The sequence below is a fragment of the Impatiens glandulifera genome, chromosome 2 (assembly GCF_907164915.1).
Source record: "Impatiens glandulifera chromosome 2, dImpGla2.1, whole genome shotgun sequence".
NCBI classification, from domain to species: domain Eukaryota; kingdom Viridiplantae; phylum Streptophyta; class Magnoliopsida; order Ericales; family Balsaminaceae; genus Impatiens; species Impatiens glandulifera.
This window is the reverse complement of record NC_061863.1, coordinates 13,235,408-13,252,473: the sequence shown is the minus strand read 5'-3', so window position 1 is coordinate 13,252,473 and position 17,066 is coordinate 13,235,408. Positions and strand designations below refer to the sequence as shown.

Genomic DNA, 17,066 nt, shown 5'->3' with positions numbered 1-17,066 from the left:
CACACTTCTATGCAATTCATTTTTGTTTTTATGATATATAAGACAAGGCCATGCCCCACACCTAGCCAATACAGAAACCGGCAAAAGGCCAATTGGACGACATCACAAACGACGAGCATAGCTTATTTTGTCGGTTTCTATAACAATGACATTTATATGCGCGTATTATTTTGTTAATAAAGATAAAATGAGACCAAAACTACAAGTGAATATGTTAATGAGTATGGGTCTGTAGAACATTTGGGTTCTTGTTTATAAGGGACATTGTTTCATGTAATGGTTTTGATTGAGTAACTTAAGTGTGTTAAACAAAAGTTGAAAACAACCAAATCGCATTCTTTACAAATGAGCTAACGATGATACATGTTTGGAAACTTTCATATATAGCCCCAAAAAAGCACATTTAAAAATTCACAGAATGAAATAAAGACAGACTAAACATGATTCAACTCAACCTCAATCTGCCCTAATGACATCTCTTCTTACTGAAACAAGACCGTTCTTTTGCATTTAATGATCAAAGTTAAAGTCTTTACAATGCGATATAAGTGATGTTTTTAGATCTTAATCAAATTTGTCCTCATTTGAACATCTAAGAGATTGTTTGATGAATAACTCAAAATTTACTTATCAATTGGATAATTCCATTTAGAAGATTATGAACTTGCAAGAATAAAGACTTGATGTATTTGATATAGCTTGAATACTCATAGTTCTTGTTAAAAAGATTTAAGGGACAAGAGAATATCAGAGAATACCAGGCTCAATAACGAAAAAGTAAAAGTGACCGAGATGCAAGGAAAAACTTTTGTTTAACCCCATTTTCACAGTTTAGACTATATATATATATATATATATACCCCTGTGAAAAAATGATCACATCGGAACGGTTCCAAGTTGAATCCACTTTTAATTTGATAAATGCATTTATGGTGAAGTATGTGTTCGTGTATGTACTATTATAAAGCAAAAGGAGGACATGGCTATATAATTCTATTTATAAAAATAAAATAGAATACAGGAGAAGGAGTCAGATTTACTCGACAGAAATTATATTTATAGTTCTATTTGCGGTGAAATTTTGTATAATAGTGAAAATGAGCGTTCCCGTATAAGAACCGGCACAAAAAGGAATGAAAAATAAAAAACATAAAGTCGAAGAGTACAATCATTTAATGCATGCTATATGACAACCAAAGCTGGAAAGTGAACAACTCGTAACAAATTTTTACAAAGTGTTAGCCGAAATACTTAAGAAAGACTCAAATCATTACTGTCGCAACTCATCTCCCGTAACCAAATGGCTTTCATTCATGAAATACAGATCACTAACATCTCTCATTGATTTAATTGTTTGTAGACCTCAAGTTACTTATGCAAATTATAACTTATTACTTTACATGTTAAAAAAAGGATGAGATGAGCAAATGGATAAAGACTTGTATTACCTAGCCGTGATTCTATATCTTAATCAATGGTTAGCAAAGCGGCATTCTCTATCTTAATCAATGGTGAAGTGATTGGGTTCTTCATCAGTTATAGGGGGAAGCAAGGAGACCACATTTCCTCTTTTTAGCTCACCATTACTATGGAATCATTTTTTAAAAATATTGAGAAAGCCACAAGTTTAAGCATCTCTCTGGTCTTAATATGGACACCACAAAGAAATCATACAAGATCACTCACCTCCTTTTCAAGGACACTTGTTGCCTCGCGAATCCAACTATCGAAAATCTAGCTTGTATGAAGAAGATTCTCATTGTATTTGAGGCATGCTCCTACCTTAAAGCAATAGGGAAAAGTCTAATTTTTTTATTTGAGGGTTCAAAAATCTCAAATTACGCAGACATGATGGGACTTAAAGTTGGATATTTTGCCCTAAGAATGTCTCGGAGTCTAGCTCGGCTAGAATGTTAAAAGCCAAGACATATGAAATCACATCGTAAAGAAGATGGAGAGGATAGAACGCCTTAAGTTGAAGTCATGGTTGTGGGTGTTCATACTAGCTTTCTACAATAAAAGAAAGATGGAAAATAAATTTGTCTTATGCAATAGCAAGCTCATTTCAAAATGTTAAGGAGTTTGGTTTGGACAGTTCTAGCACCTCCTACAACACACCTTGTAGAAAGCTTTTGGGTCTGGGCCAAAGCTATAGCAGCCAACTACATACTACATGATTTTGAATGACTACTTCTATCGTGGAGGGCTCATCAGGGAACTTGCATTTGGGCCATATCACTAAAACTTGGTCAAACTTCATCCTATCCTCACATTTACTATGGGCAAGGTCCACAAGGACAATATGGGGGTAAGCTAGCAGACACATTCCATGACCTATTTGAACTTTCAAACAGGAATGAGGCTAAAATAGTTAATGGCAATTTCAACTAGGAAATCACCTTCTCCGGGTGTGTTGATCGAGACCCCTCGATTGTAATAATCTCCACCCATGAACTTGATTCCTTCGTTCTAAAAGGCACTCCCAAGTTCAAGTCCAGCTACATTTACCTATCATCTCTAAGAAAAGTCACATTGAACTTTCCTGTAGAAGGATATCTGGAACACTCGTATATCATACATGGAGAGTTCTAACCTTGACAGGCTTAAGAGGAAATGTTTCCACTTGGAAAATAAGTGGTGTCTTTGCAACAGGGACAAAGAGACGGTTAGCCATCTCCTTCTTCATTGCTCAATGGCCAAGGACCTCTATATACTCTTATTCAGTCAGTTCTGAATTTTAAATGGGTTATGCTGTCACAATTGGGGCTAAATGGCAACGAATCCCCAGTACAAGTGCAAGAATAAAAAGATGAAATAATGTAGAAGTTGAAGAATAAACAAGGTATAAGTGCAAAAATAAAGAGATTAAATAATGATCAATAAACATGGTGCAAGTTAAAAAGAGCTATGTGCTTCCATAGGGAACCAACCTGCTTGTTGACAGTACCAAAGAGTCGATAACTAAAATATTAAAATACATTCTGTTATTTAAAATGAATATATATTTATATCCTTAAATGTCTTTTTACTCAAATAACTTAGATATTCCATAACGTGCATCAAATAGGGTTATACGAAAATAACCACTTGGTCATTCAAATAACCCCATATCAAACAAGACCTAAATGTGATTGCTAAAAGTAATCCATACAAAGGAAGAAACTATGAATCCTTAAAATGAGGCAATCATAATTCACCTATTTGTTTTTGTTGAATCAAGAAGGAAAGTCTAATTGAATAATAATTATACATCAGGTCATTGGAAATACTTACATGCTTTAGCTAGCTATTCAACCCAAACCCGAGCTTGTCCTTGTACCCGGTCTCAAAATCGGTTGAGATGACGATGACTGAGGGTTTGCTGCAGAATTGAACATTGAAGTGGATGCAGTTGAAGACGGGTGGATGGCTGATAGAGGCAAACGGGGCCCAAGTCCGTACATAGGCTGACGTGGCATGAACTGGGGATGGATTGCTTGGCCAGTTCCATACAGGGCAGGCGAGTTTGGAATGTTTTGCTGATTACTGTTGTTTCCAAACTGGCCTGATAATATCCGAACACGATCTCCAGCAAGCCTCTGTCTTGATCGTTCTACTTGTTCGCATTCTTTCATCAACAAGGTTTCAATTTCAGCAAACTGTTTCAGCTTCAGTTCTAATCTCTTCAACTGTTTCAGAAGAAGAGAAAGAGATTGAGAAACTGCAATCACAAACAGAATAAGTTCCATTTGAAACCAACACATAAAATTCATTGAACATTATAATTATGTTGTATTTATTTAGGTGAACAAAGAGAATAAAGAAAAAAAATTGAAACTTTCCATTTATCACTCATAACTTTTGATGTTTTTAGAGATTCATCAAAATATCAATGCAGACATGCAGACATTCAAATTCTAGAAAAGGAAATACTGATACAAGCAATGCAAGTTAAGATACAAAGGAAAGAACCTGGACTTCACTGAAAAAATCATCCAAAGAAGGCCAGCAAAATCAAATGCATGAAAAAAACATGGACATCCAAAGAACAAACTTCTAAAGGATGCCACAAATAAAGACTCTAGAAAAAATAGTGAATGGAAAAGAAAAAACAAAAGGGAATTTCACACTCAAGAGACATGCTATAAAAATAGCCCAGTTTTTTAATCTTCTTATTTGGATAGGAATCAAGAAAATTGGAAGTTCAAATACTTGGGGAAAAAAATCTTCTGATTTGAAAATCTTTCCATTTCACTCTCTAAGATACAAAATGGCTGTCTAATTATCTAGCTTGAAGAGATTATCTTCCAATCTCATTTCTTATAAAGCAACAATTTACAATTAAACAGAAGATGATTGAGACTTTCATCGTAGACTCTACATACGTTAAGTCGTATAGATTATTAATGACATTTAGACAGATTTGTCTCGAAAGAGTAAAAAAATATAAGGATACAATATCCATTTGGAAACATTTTTTAGGTCTGGATCTGGGTTTTGATTACAACCCGTAATAAATTACTTTGTAAACTTTTTTTTGTCATATGAATTTAGATTAGATAATGATTGAGACAATTCAATTAGATTTAACTTCATTAATTTATTGAGGTTTTCTCACCTAAACCCAGATCCACAGCTAAATATTATGCAAAAGTGTTTTGAATTGGGCCCAATATATAATCTTATTTGGTTTAGATTTTCCAATCTTGGTGTCTTCATTTATGGATCAAACTCATTCAGAGTCTTTCCCATTTCTTTCTGCAGCCACATCTTCACCGTTACTGGACGCTAAAACAATTATTGTTTCCTTCACAGAGCATAGATCTTTCCCACTCAATACCTAACGTATTTCACTCACCCTTCGCTTTGTCCATAAATGATGTCTGATGTCTCTTTGTTGGTTCAGCAACATCTTCATGTCCATAAATGATGTGTAAATGCACAATCAACAAAGGCAGCACATGGACAATAATTCTTTGGTCATCCCACGCTACACTCAGTCTAGCTAAACATAAAAAATGTGTCTGCCCCTTCAGCTGGCCAAAATTGCATCCACTAGAAGTCGTGGTTATATGCTTGGTTGAGTAGGGACATTTCCTAGCTAACCTTAGTCATTTAGTTTCATCGGTTGTCGTTGGTTCATCTAGGCGACCTGTCGCATTCAAAACACTCCCATAACGACAACGACATACTTCGATGTTTGGCCGATGTAAATACAATCCGGTGAAATCGCTAGTCAATTTACGTATTTCTTTTCTATATTATCACCTCTATTATCCTACCAATAAAATAACTAAGGGGGGAAGAGTTGCTAGAATTAAAAATGATTCCAAGATGGTTGTGAGTTTCAGTAGCTTCTCAACCACATAAAAAAACTTCTCATCAAGGAGAAACATTTGTCGATGCCGATCTAAACATGTTAATATGTAAGATGACTAATAAAAGAGAAAATAATTTGCTAATAAGGGCTTGCTTGAAAGACAAGCAACTTCCAACCACTTGGAGTAAATGACTCTTGAAAAGGTAAAAGTGTGTGTAGATTGTGTTTGCGCACTCCTCATCAATCTAGGTACATGATGAGGAGATACAGTATTACACAACTTTGTGAGAATCTCGACATCAGCCTTCATATGAAAATTGTCCTCAAAACTACTCATTTTGAGTAAGTCAGATTCTTCTTGCCTTCTTGTGTGGGGCAAATAAATCTCCTCAGTTTGGAGCATATTTAACCCCTCGATTGAGGGGGAGCGTTGAAAATACAATCTATGCACTGTTGCACATGTCCAAAGCCATTTACCCTTTTGCTGGAACTTTCTTGTATTAGTTTAAATATCTAAAAATACACAAGAATACAAGCCATTTTTTGGTCAATTCTTCTCCAATATCATTTTGTCCAATATATAAAAAATTTGTACTACACTTATCACTTCAGGTTCAGGGACTTCTTTTAAAATGAGCCTAATGCATGTGCTTCAGTTGCCACTTCCTAAAACATTCAATCTTCCTAATCTAGTTTCGTTCATTAGATCTAACAAAAAATGTAACATCATTAAACCACTGCAAGAAAGAAAACAGAAGGATGCATTGAATTCTCTTTGTATTTTCATGTTTTAAGGAATGTCTTGGACTTTAGAACTCTTAGTTGGGAGTTAGGTTTACAATGATTAGATCTTGCCTTCTTTTTCTATATGAGGGGGATGGTGCAGTAGAGGAGGTAGGGAAGGTTGGGGAAGTGGAATAAGAAAGAACATTATAGTATGTTTTATTATCAACTTTTTTCACGTTCATTGTGATCTAAAAGATCTACATTTGTTATGTTTGTGGAAATCATAATAATCTATGATAATTATTACAAAAAAATATATTTATACCAAATGAAACAAAGATGTGGGACAAATCTTGTGCAATTGTTTGCTTTTGTTTACCAGATAAAGTATGATCTAAAATTAATTTATAAAATCACATGATAATATGCATAAGGATCCAAAAAATAATCTCATCATCCAGAAAAAAATCTGTATACAAAAAGGAAATCACTTTCAATTTTAACTTTGAAAAATTTCATGTAAGCTCTAAATGCTCAAAAAAGCAAACCTGATTATTTATAATATTAGCAGAGAGTCTTTGTATTTCCCTTTCTTCATGGTCTGCAAACAATTTAGCTTTTGTTGCTGCAGAAGAAAGACCAGCTTGGGCAGCAGATTTTAACTGTTTACTCAGTAATGAACCATGCAACCCTGAGTCACCTACTGGAATGTTCATTCGCATAGAGAGGTATTAGAGTAAGAGGTTTAAGTCAATAAGAATAAAATTAATAAATTTACTTTTTGGCTTACTTGAGTTTGCATTTTCTACATGAGAATGGCCATTATTGTTACAGAGAGCCTCCATATTCATTCTTCATGATTAAGAAACAAATTTGAGAATAGACGCTCAAAATAATAAAATATAAGATGGTTACGGGAATTAAAAGGTAAGAGTTATTTGTAGGAATTTGTGCAAAAGTAACAACTATAAGGATTTACATCATAAGTGGCCATTAGAACCTTTCATTATTAAGTTTATGCATAGAAAATTTGGATAAAAGTCAGCAAGGAAAGAGAAGAAAACAGCTTCAAATTTGATGCAAATCAAAATGATTAGTGAAGATTCGGCTTAATAAAACAGTGAGAGACAATGAGAAAGAGAGACAAGAGAAACCTTAAAGGTTGTTATATATTTGATCAAATGAGTTAACATGTACATTGAGTATAGTATATATACACACTACCTTCCATATAAGACTATGGTAATGAAACAAAATCAAATAAAGTAGTATCCTCTAGTTTATCTAGATTTCCAATGAATCCGCTAGATCTCTCAACACACATTCCTAATGGGAATATCGAACTTTAATTCTTCACTCACCCTCAAAAGTTGGATAGGATAAAATGTGCATGCCTAGCTTTCCTCTTAATTTATCAAAGCTTGGTCTCGGGAGAGCTTTGGTGAGAATATCCGCAATTTGATTAAGAGATGACACATATAAATTTGTGAGCTTAACACATTCATGGTGGACTGGATTCTTGACAATAATTATTGTTGCTATTATCACATAGACAGGTTTTTCAATGCTTATTTTCATGTAGGCTTGGATTGTTCAAACATCATTTTGTTTAAGGAGGAGGCCATTTCCTTGCATACTTTTAGGATACCTCAAAATTATGAATGCCACATTCATATGGCAGTTCATATATTGGCTAACCAAGCTAACAACAAATTTGAATATGGTTGTGTGTGAGACAAATAGAGGAGTTATAAACGTGGGTATCTTCCCTTGTCGGTAGGGACATCATCTTGTTTTCCGAGTTTGTCTAAGGGGTCCATTAGGGTGTAAGTAGATTTGCAGCCGAGCATGCCAGTTTCTCTTAACAAATCTAACGTGTATTTTCGTTATGATAGTAACATTCCTTACTTGGATCTTGCTAGTTCTATGCCAACAAAGAATTTAAGAGGACCGAGATCGTTAGTGTCGAATTCATTGGTAATGAACTTTTTGAGTCTTGTGATTTCATCGTAAGTGAGATGATGTCATCAACATATACAAATAGAATAGTAATTAAATAAAATCAAATAAAGTAATATCCTATAATCTATCATGATTTCCAATGAAAATTCTTCAATTCGAATACTTGATTTTATTATAACTTCTTACAATTTTTGTAGTAGGAAAGCTGTATTTAACTTGTAATACCATATTATACAATTTAGTTAATTTGAGAATACAAAGAAAAGCCAACATTGTCAGCCTCCAAAACTATCGAAGAATTGATAGATTCTATAGCATGTATACAAATATCATTACATGTGACTTCATTACTACAAGCATAGTTGTCAATAGCGTGTAGCGCTCCCTAGCGTAAAAGGTGTTCATAGCTATAGCGTAAAGCGAACAACGTAACGAGGGCTATTTGAAAATAACAACAAATAGAGTACACAAGTTAGTGGGGAATACAATTGGTATTCTTCATTAATGAGGTGTAAAAATAAATGATAGGTTGACTTGTACAGGATCATTAATGACATGTACAAAAGTTTATTTTATGATTCAAGATCATAAATGAGAGAAAATAAGACCAAGAAGGGGAGAGGGTGTATGCAGACCGAATCTGAATCTAGTTGGTAAGAATTTTTTTATCAACTCCTTATTAGCAGAAGACCGGATCAGAATCTGGTTGGTAAGAAGAAAGTTGTATAGACTATTTATTAGCAGAAGGTTGATAGCTCTGATACCAATGTTACAGTTCAAGATCATAAATGAGAGAAATTGAATGAATAAGACCAAGAATTGGTGATGAGAAGGTGTAGACTAATTTTCCATTCAATATCATTTCATGCAAAAGTCTTAAACAAAGTCTATCAAACCTATATATATACACATTATTAATTAAGAATATCAATTGTATCCCCCAATTAAGTTAAGTACTTTATTTATGTCCTAACTAATACTTCAAGACTATTTACATATTCTACCTGTGACAACCTTTCACCTCTTTTATACCTACCCTAACACATGTTAGAAGAAGAAGAAAATCTAATAATAGGCAAAGAAGCTTCCAAGGAAGAAAGCTTCTAATCATAACATATATATAAAATATGAGAAAAAAATAAAGATCAAAATGTTGTTCAGTTTATAAATAAAATAAAATTACCTATTAGCAAGTCCGGTTGATTGCATTTGTTCAATATTTTTAGAAGCATCGAGGCCATCAGCAGTGAGCACAGACAAAGATGTGTGAGCACATGCTGCAGCCACTCTTGGTCCCACAGCAGATGTCAGAAAGGCAACCTAGTTCAAACCTTACAATTGTTAGACAAAAACATATACGCTGCGTAGAAGTGTCCAGGATTATGAACCACCAATAGAAAGCTACATTTATTATCCATACAATTTGCAATTCTTTTGCATTTTTCGAAGCCAGGATTTTCATGGGAGGACATAGAAGCAAAAGATCTAAATTTGTCTTTTTCAAGTAAAGCACTTGTATATGTCAACTTCAATGAATGCAATATTTTGCTAGAGGAACAATAATCTCTAGAAAAGATGAAATAAAGGTTATAATACCATTTCCCTATTTGAGATGAATTGGCATTGATCTTATTCAAGTAAAGCACTTCTATAAGTCAACTTCAATATGAATGCAATTATTTGCTTATAATACCATTTCCCTATTTGAGAGCATGTGTGTTTGGTTAGAGATGAATTGGCATTGAAATTGAGGAGGGCAATTCCAATTATGTTGTTTTAAAGACTTAAAAGGAAGAATTGAATTTAGAATTTGAATTATGATTAAATTAACAGAAGTATATTCTATTAGCTTTGAATTTCAATTCTTAATCACGTATGATGTTCCTCGTTCATTCCAACCATTTCATCCCCTCCCTCCAATGTTCCATGCAGTCTAATTCCTCTTCCAGTAGCTAAAATACCAAGCAGCGGTTAAATCTCTTAAATCAAACAAATTTCTAAAGAATTATAATTCTATACTTTTTCGAACATAAGAATTGAATTGTACTCTAATGGCTATAGTTGTCAATAGCGCCTGTAGTGCTAGCTATAGCGAATAGCGTAGCGCCTACATGTAAGCTATAAGGGGCTATAGGCTACGCACTTTCAAATAGCCCCGCTTTTGTCGCTATAACTCATATAGAGCCAAAAGCTATTGCCTCTCATAACGACGCTTTTTAAAAAAATTAATATTAATTATTTGACTTTTCATCTCCCCAAAATTTTCTCATTTTTTTTACTCTTACTCTTTTTGCATGCTTTTTTTTCCTTCTTTTATTCTCTTATTACATTTTTATCTCTAGTCTTTTCCAATTCTTTTCTCTTCTTTCCTCTAATCTTAATTCTACAATTCTTCTCTTATTACTTTTCTCTAACATTTTCTTATCCCTCCATCTCTTCTTTTATCTAGCCCTCTCTTCTTTTTTCTAGCCTTTCTTATTACTTTTCTCTAACCTTTTCTTATCCCTCCATCTCTTCTTTTTTCTAGCCTTTTCTTATTCTTCATTTTTTTCTTTTCTCTTCATTTACACATTTAAGAAGCTCGAATGCAATCACATCTAAGTCAAGGTAGAAAATATCAATAGGAACATCTAACACATTTGATCTTTTAGACGAATTTGATTTTGATGAAAAAAGTAAAGAAGAGAATGATGCCGAGCATTATTCAATTTCAAATGAAGAAGATGATCTCGATCTTGATGAAGAAAATGATGACAATGAATTTTAGATTATGTTTTGAACTTTTTCTAGTTTAAAATTTGATGGTTTTTATGTTTTGAACTTTTATCTTTGTGATATTTTTTATTTTTGATATTTACATGTTTTTTACGCTTTATTTTCAAATATCCCTCGCTACGTTATTTGCTTTACGCTATAGCCATGAGCAGCTTTGGCGCTATTTAGCGCTATACGCTATTGACAACTATGCTAACGGCAATTCTTATTGAATTGGAATTATAATTATAATTTTAAGTATAATTCCCCATCCAAACAGTCTTATAATGCTTTTGGCATACAGGGGCAAGGAAACAACTAATGGAGAAGTCTGGTACATATTTAGAAGAAAATGCACTCACCAATGACATAACAGGATTCTTTGAATTTGCAAACAGGAGACTTTTCTCTGAATCAGATTCTTGAAGACATGTTCCTGAACAATTAAAAAAATAGTGAAAGAATGAAACTTAATACAAGAACAAATTGTGTATAAAACTTAACAGGTAAACATGAAGACAAAAGATTGTCTTGCAAAGAATAACATAAACATTTGACCTGGTCTCCTAGGATCATAACCATTTGACATTTGAGACTTGTCAGGAACTTCAATACTTTCCAATTGATCATCCTCCACAGGAAGACGGACAAAATGCAGTATGCATTGTGATTTTGACTTTGTACCAACATGGTCAGCTATCTCATTCCAGTTGTCATTATAAGTTTCAATTGCTTCAAGCAGTAACAATGTTTCCTGATCTGTCCAACTTTCACTGTCCAAGTAGTCACCACAACCTTTGGTTGAGTCCATCCTCACAAAATCTAAGCTTGAGTGACCAACTACAAATTTTCCATCATGGTAGCAATCAAAGCAGGCTAGTACATCTACCTGTAAAATGCATACATGTCAAAACTGAGAGTATCTATCATCACATTATTCAAACCATCAATCAAAATATCAAATAAATCTTGTTTTATCTTTCATTACATTTTAAAATATTAAATAATAAGGACATTATACCCAAATAACTAACTTCTTACACCAAACAAGGTTATTTGGAAATAATCCATTGGTTATTCAAATAAACCACATCAAACAAGGCCTAATCAAGCACATGATCGAAGAATAGAAACACAACTAAAAAGTAAATAAAAGAGATGGAGCACCCAGATAGCGCCATGAGACAGTGACATTGCAAATTGGCATGCCTAGGGGGTGTTTCATGAAACAAATCAATTCAATTACTTAAGTATGAGACTATGAGTACTTGTTTATGTAGAAGATATCTGTAGTCGTCTCTTTAGGGACATCTGATAATATTGAAAAAAATGCAAAAATATATATCTGTAGTTGAAATTCAAGCTCAATTATTTTGTTTGTAACTTTTCCCATAATCCAAAACAGATAATGGGCTATTTTTCTCCCAAAAACTTCATCTGAGTCGGATTTTGCTCCCTATAGTCACCTCCATCTGAAATTGCTCATTGGACCTTAAAGGTGTCTGATTGTACTCCCTATATAACGGAGAGCATTTAATGTTCTTTAGTAGTGCTAACTTGGGAAGTTTGATTTTTTATTCATTAAAGAATTTTTTTAATAAAATGGGACTGACCCACCGGACATACTTCATCCTCCTTCACTCTCTCTTTATCTCTACATATCTCTAAAGCTCAACACTTCACAAGTTTTCTCTATATATCTCATTCTTTTTGTTGCTCCATATTCTTGGATTTCAAAAGAAGCTTCTTAACCGAAATGGTAGGGAAAGGCAGAAGAGGGAAAACGAACTTATTTCATTGATAGTTTTTTTAATAAATTGAAAAAACGAAATGCCAAGTCACCCGCCACATGTATTGTCACGTAGGCACTATGAAGCGACTTTAAATGCTCTCTCTTATACAGGGAGTAAAATAAGACTTGTTTTTTAAGTTGAGGGAGACTTATTAAATGGAAATGACTATATGGAACAAAGTCTGACTCAAACTAAAAGTTCAGGAAGCAAAACACCAGTATATCTATATTAAATTAATATTTATGAAAAGATCTCCAAGATAGATGAATCTCCAACCAAACAATCAAATTTCAATGAATCTCTAAGTAAATAATCAGATTATCGAATTTGAACTGCATAATCAAATTCAACTTGTATTCAAATTGATTTAATTGAGCTCTATTCATTAATAGCTAGTCATAACACGCTATAAGCTAGAAGAACACATGGACAGCTATGAAAATGGGGAAATTCTGCATTCGGAGTTCCCCATGCATGTACATAAGAAATCAATCGCTTTTATAATTGCAAAATATATTATCATCATCTATTACAGAATCGCACCACCTAACCATTGGCAAAACTTATCTAAGCAAGCAATAGCTTACAAGTAAACATCAATAACCTAGTGCCTGTGCAGCAATAGTATTTGAAAATTCAGTTATATTGATCCTCTTTCTTTTTCTTCAATCAAGGGGTTTGCAGTGGGAATCGAATCTGAGACCTATCTTAGTTCAAGAATGTTACTTCTTGACCTTTCCTATTAGGTTTAGTCATATTGATCCTCAGCACCAACTATCCCAAATCAGAGCAACACATTTGGTAAATAAAAGGAAATGGTAACAAATTACCTCCTTTAGAGACTGATAGAATATTGTGGACAAAGTCGAAGAACAGTAACTGCAACTGTTCTCAGATAGTCGTTCTCGTATTCGCCTGTCCAAATCACACTCTTTGTCTGCAATACTTGATGACATCTGCTGATAAACATCTGCTGCCTTAAGCCTACATTTGGGCTTGTCAAACTGGATCAAGCTATCAATACTCTTCAAAGCAGCTGAAGGAACTTGAACTTCACCATTAGAATCCTCCTTCAAGCATGAATCATGATCCCGAGGTTTAAAATTAGGGGGTGCAGCAGCACAATAATTTAGTATTCCCCAATTATCAAGGAAACGAACTATTCTAGTTAAATCCTCTATATCAATACCAAATTCCAATCCTTCACAATCAGAAACTGAGATTCTCCTCTCTGGATTTTCCATATATTTTGCAATAATTAAATTCCGACATCCCAAGTATTTTTCAGGGCTATGATCATTCGACTTTCCAGTGAAAAAGTGTGGCACTACTTGTCTCTCCAATCTATGAATTGAATGAGGAGCAAACCATTCTGCATTTAGGAATAAATCAAAGATAAAACAAACAAACAAACAAACAACCCACAGATGAAAAAGGGAATTGGAAACAATTAAATGCAGCACCTGCGTGCATTGGTACTAAAAGTACTCGATTGCCACCAAAACGTTTAATTACTCCTCGCCCATCCATGAGAGGAGGAGGTGTAATGACATATGAGGAACCCAAAGAAGTAAAGCCGTCAACTTTCTCCAGCTCACTAGCTGGCAATAGCGAAGGAGAATCCCGGGGAACAATAGACAGAGACTGGAGCTGCCCATGAGAAATATTCTCAAAGACAATGCCGTTCTGCAGACTTACACTCTCCCCTCTTTGAACCGCCTTCTCTAAGGCCACAATCGCAGAAACAGACGAGTGGGGTCTATTCAATTTCTGCTTAATAACCGGAGGAAAGTCGGAAACTTTCTCGCCGGCTCCCAAGAGTGTTTCGATCACTCGTCTTGATTGGGAGTTTTGTTCCTTGTTTCGTTGTCCTTGTTCGAATTTGTTCTGTTGTTCAAGGTCCTCCTCCTCCTCGTCTTCGACATCGTCTTCTTCCTCGTCTTCGTCTTGGGGTTTCGGTCTTTGGCCGATTTGCGGGTGCCTCTTCCTTTTCTTCCTCCATCCGGTTCGTAGCTCTGCTACAGATCGAGGAGAAAGTTAGATATACAAATGGAAGATAGGAAGAAGAATGAATGAGAGAAGAGAGTGAACTCCTTTTGGATTTTACCTGACGAAGAAACTGGCATATTTGGGTGGAATTTTAGAGAGAGAAAACGAGAGGGGAGAGGGCACCGACCGGAGATTGAAGCAAGATATTTGTATTTCGTGGGTCCGGAAAGTCAATTAAGTTTATAAAATATGTTTTTGAGTAATATAAAGGGCATTTGGTCTAGTGGTATGATTCTCGCTTTGGGTGCGAGAGGTCCCGAGTTCGATTCTCGGAATGCCCCTTTATTAATGTTTTTCTTTTTCGAGTTTTTTTTTTTTTTTCAATTAATCAATTCTTTTTTTATATACATATCTATTTACTTACATAAATAAATAAACATAGTTGGTTTGGAAATGTTCAAAAACAACACTAAGAGCTCATCTCATTTGAGTTTTTCTGAAATTTTTAAATAAAATTAAACATTTATAATATGTATTTTTTGAATCATCAAATTATTCCATTCAATTATTAAAATACTTTTACTTTATTTTTTATAAAATTAAATTTTTACTTTATTTTTTATAAAATTAAATTTTAGATATAATAAAATATTATAGTATTTCAACTATATATTGGTTGAGTTTTTCTTATAAAAAATTTAATATGATTAAATATCGTTCATTTATTTTTATATTTTCTATTATATCTCTCAATTCAATAATAAAAAATATACTTTTAATTTAAAAAAATATAAAAATATATTTTGACATATCTACATGCTTATAAAAATAGAAAATCATTGTTGGTTTCGAAATGTTAAACATATACTAAGAGCGAGATCATTTGATTAATTGCGTTTTTCTGTTTTTTTATATCTTTATAATTATCAAATCACTTAATTCATTAGTTAAAATATGTTTATCCTATTTTTATATAAAAAAAAGTTAAAATTATAAAAGTTATAATAAATTAACATAAATAAACTCTAATAACCTATTTTTTCCATCAAATAAGGTTTTTAATAAAAACCCACTAAAACCTACATTCAAGAAAAATACATTTCCAACTTTTTGAAAAACCAAAAACAAACTAGCTTGTATACATAATGATGAAGAAAATGACCAAAGATTCCTTTACCTTTTCTAAGTCATTTATAATTTTCAGCCCTATGCATATATTCCCAAGCATTATTTGAAAAGATAGGTAAAATAGGATTAGAATGCACATGGCTATGAGAGACCATACAAGGCAATCCCTAAGCATGACATTATTAATTGTAACTGGTCACAAAGGAAAACCTCAACAGACCAAAAAACATTCCTACTATTAAATAATAAAATGTATATAGTCACTATAAGGTTTATTTGAAAAATAAAATAAAGACTAGAATAACCTATATATGCTTACTTTATGTTATGTCATCAAAAAAATTATACTACTCCTAGCTCCTAAATTGGCCTTATTCCGTTTGATTTCCTAACAAAGTTTTTTTAAGAAATTTTAACAATTTTTCATTCATTATTTCATCATTTATATTATTTAATTCATTAATTAAAATAATTTTAAAACTTGTTTTATGTTGGTTATTTGAAGATTTTAGTAGGTTTCACCAAAAAATTGTTCGATAACAAAATATGTTATTTGGATTTTTAATTAGTTGAATTACTAAAATATTTTTAAAATTTTATAAGAATAATGTAAGAATATTTTAATATTTTGACTAATTAATTAAGTAATTTGATGGTTGAAAAAATTTATTAAGAAATTATTAAATTTTTGTTAAAAATTTTAATAAACCACACACCATATCAGCTCTTTAGTTTATATTTTTAAACAATATTTTTATTAAATATTAGTACTTTTATTTTATTTTAAAAAAATCATTTTTAATTATTTTTACCAATTTAATCCAATGATCTTAGAATATTAAATGGACCCTACTTATTGAATTCTTTAGTGGACCAAGTTCAACCATAGCCGTGTAGTATGGAAGCATGGGGAACGAGGATTGATGCGGTGATGATGTGAACCAATTAGTGCTAGGTTTAAAATTAAAAAATAACTTAATATAATGTGTTTTAATGGTTTAGTTCTTCAATAAATTATATGATGCTGTATGGTTTAGGACCTGGTATTTAATTTTATATTTCCCTAAGATTATCTTTTGCTACTTTATTCTTTTTTATCAACATTGCAATCTCAAAGCCCTTAGAGCAATAATACTTGCTAACAGTTCTTAGCCACCAAATATCGATATGGTTGTGAGCTTAAATGGCACTAAGGAAGAAACCTTAGACCACAATGATTCTAATTCCAACAATCTTCATTCACAAGAGAACTAGTCACCTAACCTAACTAATAGATGGCGATTCAGACAAGGGAAAGAGACAACATGTGCGCCTACCAAACCTTGAGATGAACCACATTCATTCCGATGAACCAATGAATGATCGATCCTTGAGATGCTCAATCGAGACCAACAACGAACCATCACAAAGTAGAA

General features: G+C 33.1%; 1 protein-coding gene and 1 non-coding gene across 5 annotated transcripts; one reads left to right on the top strand and one right to left on the bottom strand.

Annotated features, from left to right (window-relative positions):
• Positions 1-3,168: 3,168 nt before the first annotated feature.
• Positions 3,169-14,727, bottom strand: LOC124925388 (SWI/SNF complex subunit SWI3C-like). 4 transcript variants are annotated; one of them, XM_047465377.1, is made up of 9 exons: positions 14,642-14,727; positions 13,998-14,549; positions 13,365-13,906; positions 11,300-11,630; positions 11,104-11,177; positions 9,171-9,307; positions 6,804-6,877; positions 6,574-6,728; positions 3,169-3,668 (listed from the first exon to the last, which is right to left on the bottom strand). In XM_047465377.1, exons 1-9 carry the CDS (start codon positions 14,658-14,660, stop codon positions 3,291-3,293), a joined length of 2,262 nt encoding a protein of 753 aa, XP_047321333.1. In that variant the 5' UTR covers positions 14,661-14,727; the 3' UTR covers positions 3,169-3,290. The 4 variants fall into 4 exon arrangements, with proteins under 4 accessions (XP_047321333.1, XP_047321332.1, XP_047321334.1 ...); XM_047465376.1 differs by having other exon boundaries at positions 13,998-14,552; positions 14,642-14,682; XM_047465378.1 differs by having other exon boundaries at positions 6,816-6,877; positions 13,998-14,552; positions 14,642-14,682.
• Positions 14,728-14,792: 65 nt separating this feature from the next.
• Positions 14,793-14,864, top strand: TRNAP-UGG. The gene has a single exon. It is a non-coding gene; the product is annotated as a tRNA-Pro (tRNA).
• The last annotated feature ends 2,202 nt before the right edge of the window (positions 14,865-17,066 follow it).

What these genes read in the sequence shown, in the direction of transcription:
- LOC124925388 (XM_047465376.1), bottom strand. An exon ending in TCTATCAGTCTCTAAAGGAG is followed by an intron (nt 11,631 to 13,364) that starts GTAATTTGTTAC and finishes TGCATTTTACAG; the next exon opens with GTAGATGTACTAGCCTGCTT. An exon ending in AAACTCAAGTAAGCCAAAAA is followed by an intron (nt 6,729 to 6,803) that starts GTAAATTTATTA and finishes TGAACATTCCAG; the next exon opens with TAGGTGACTCAGGGTTGCAT.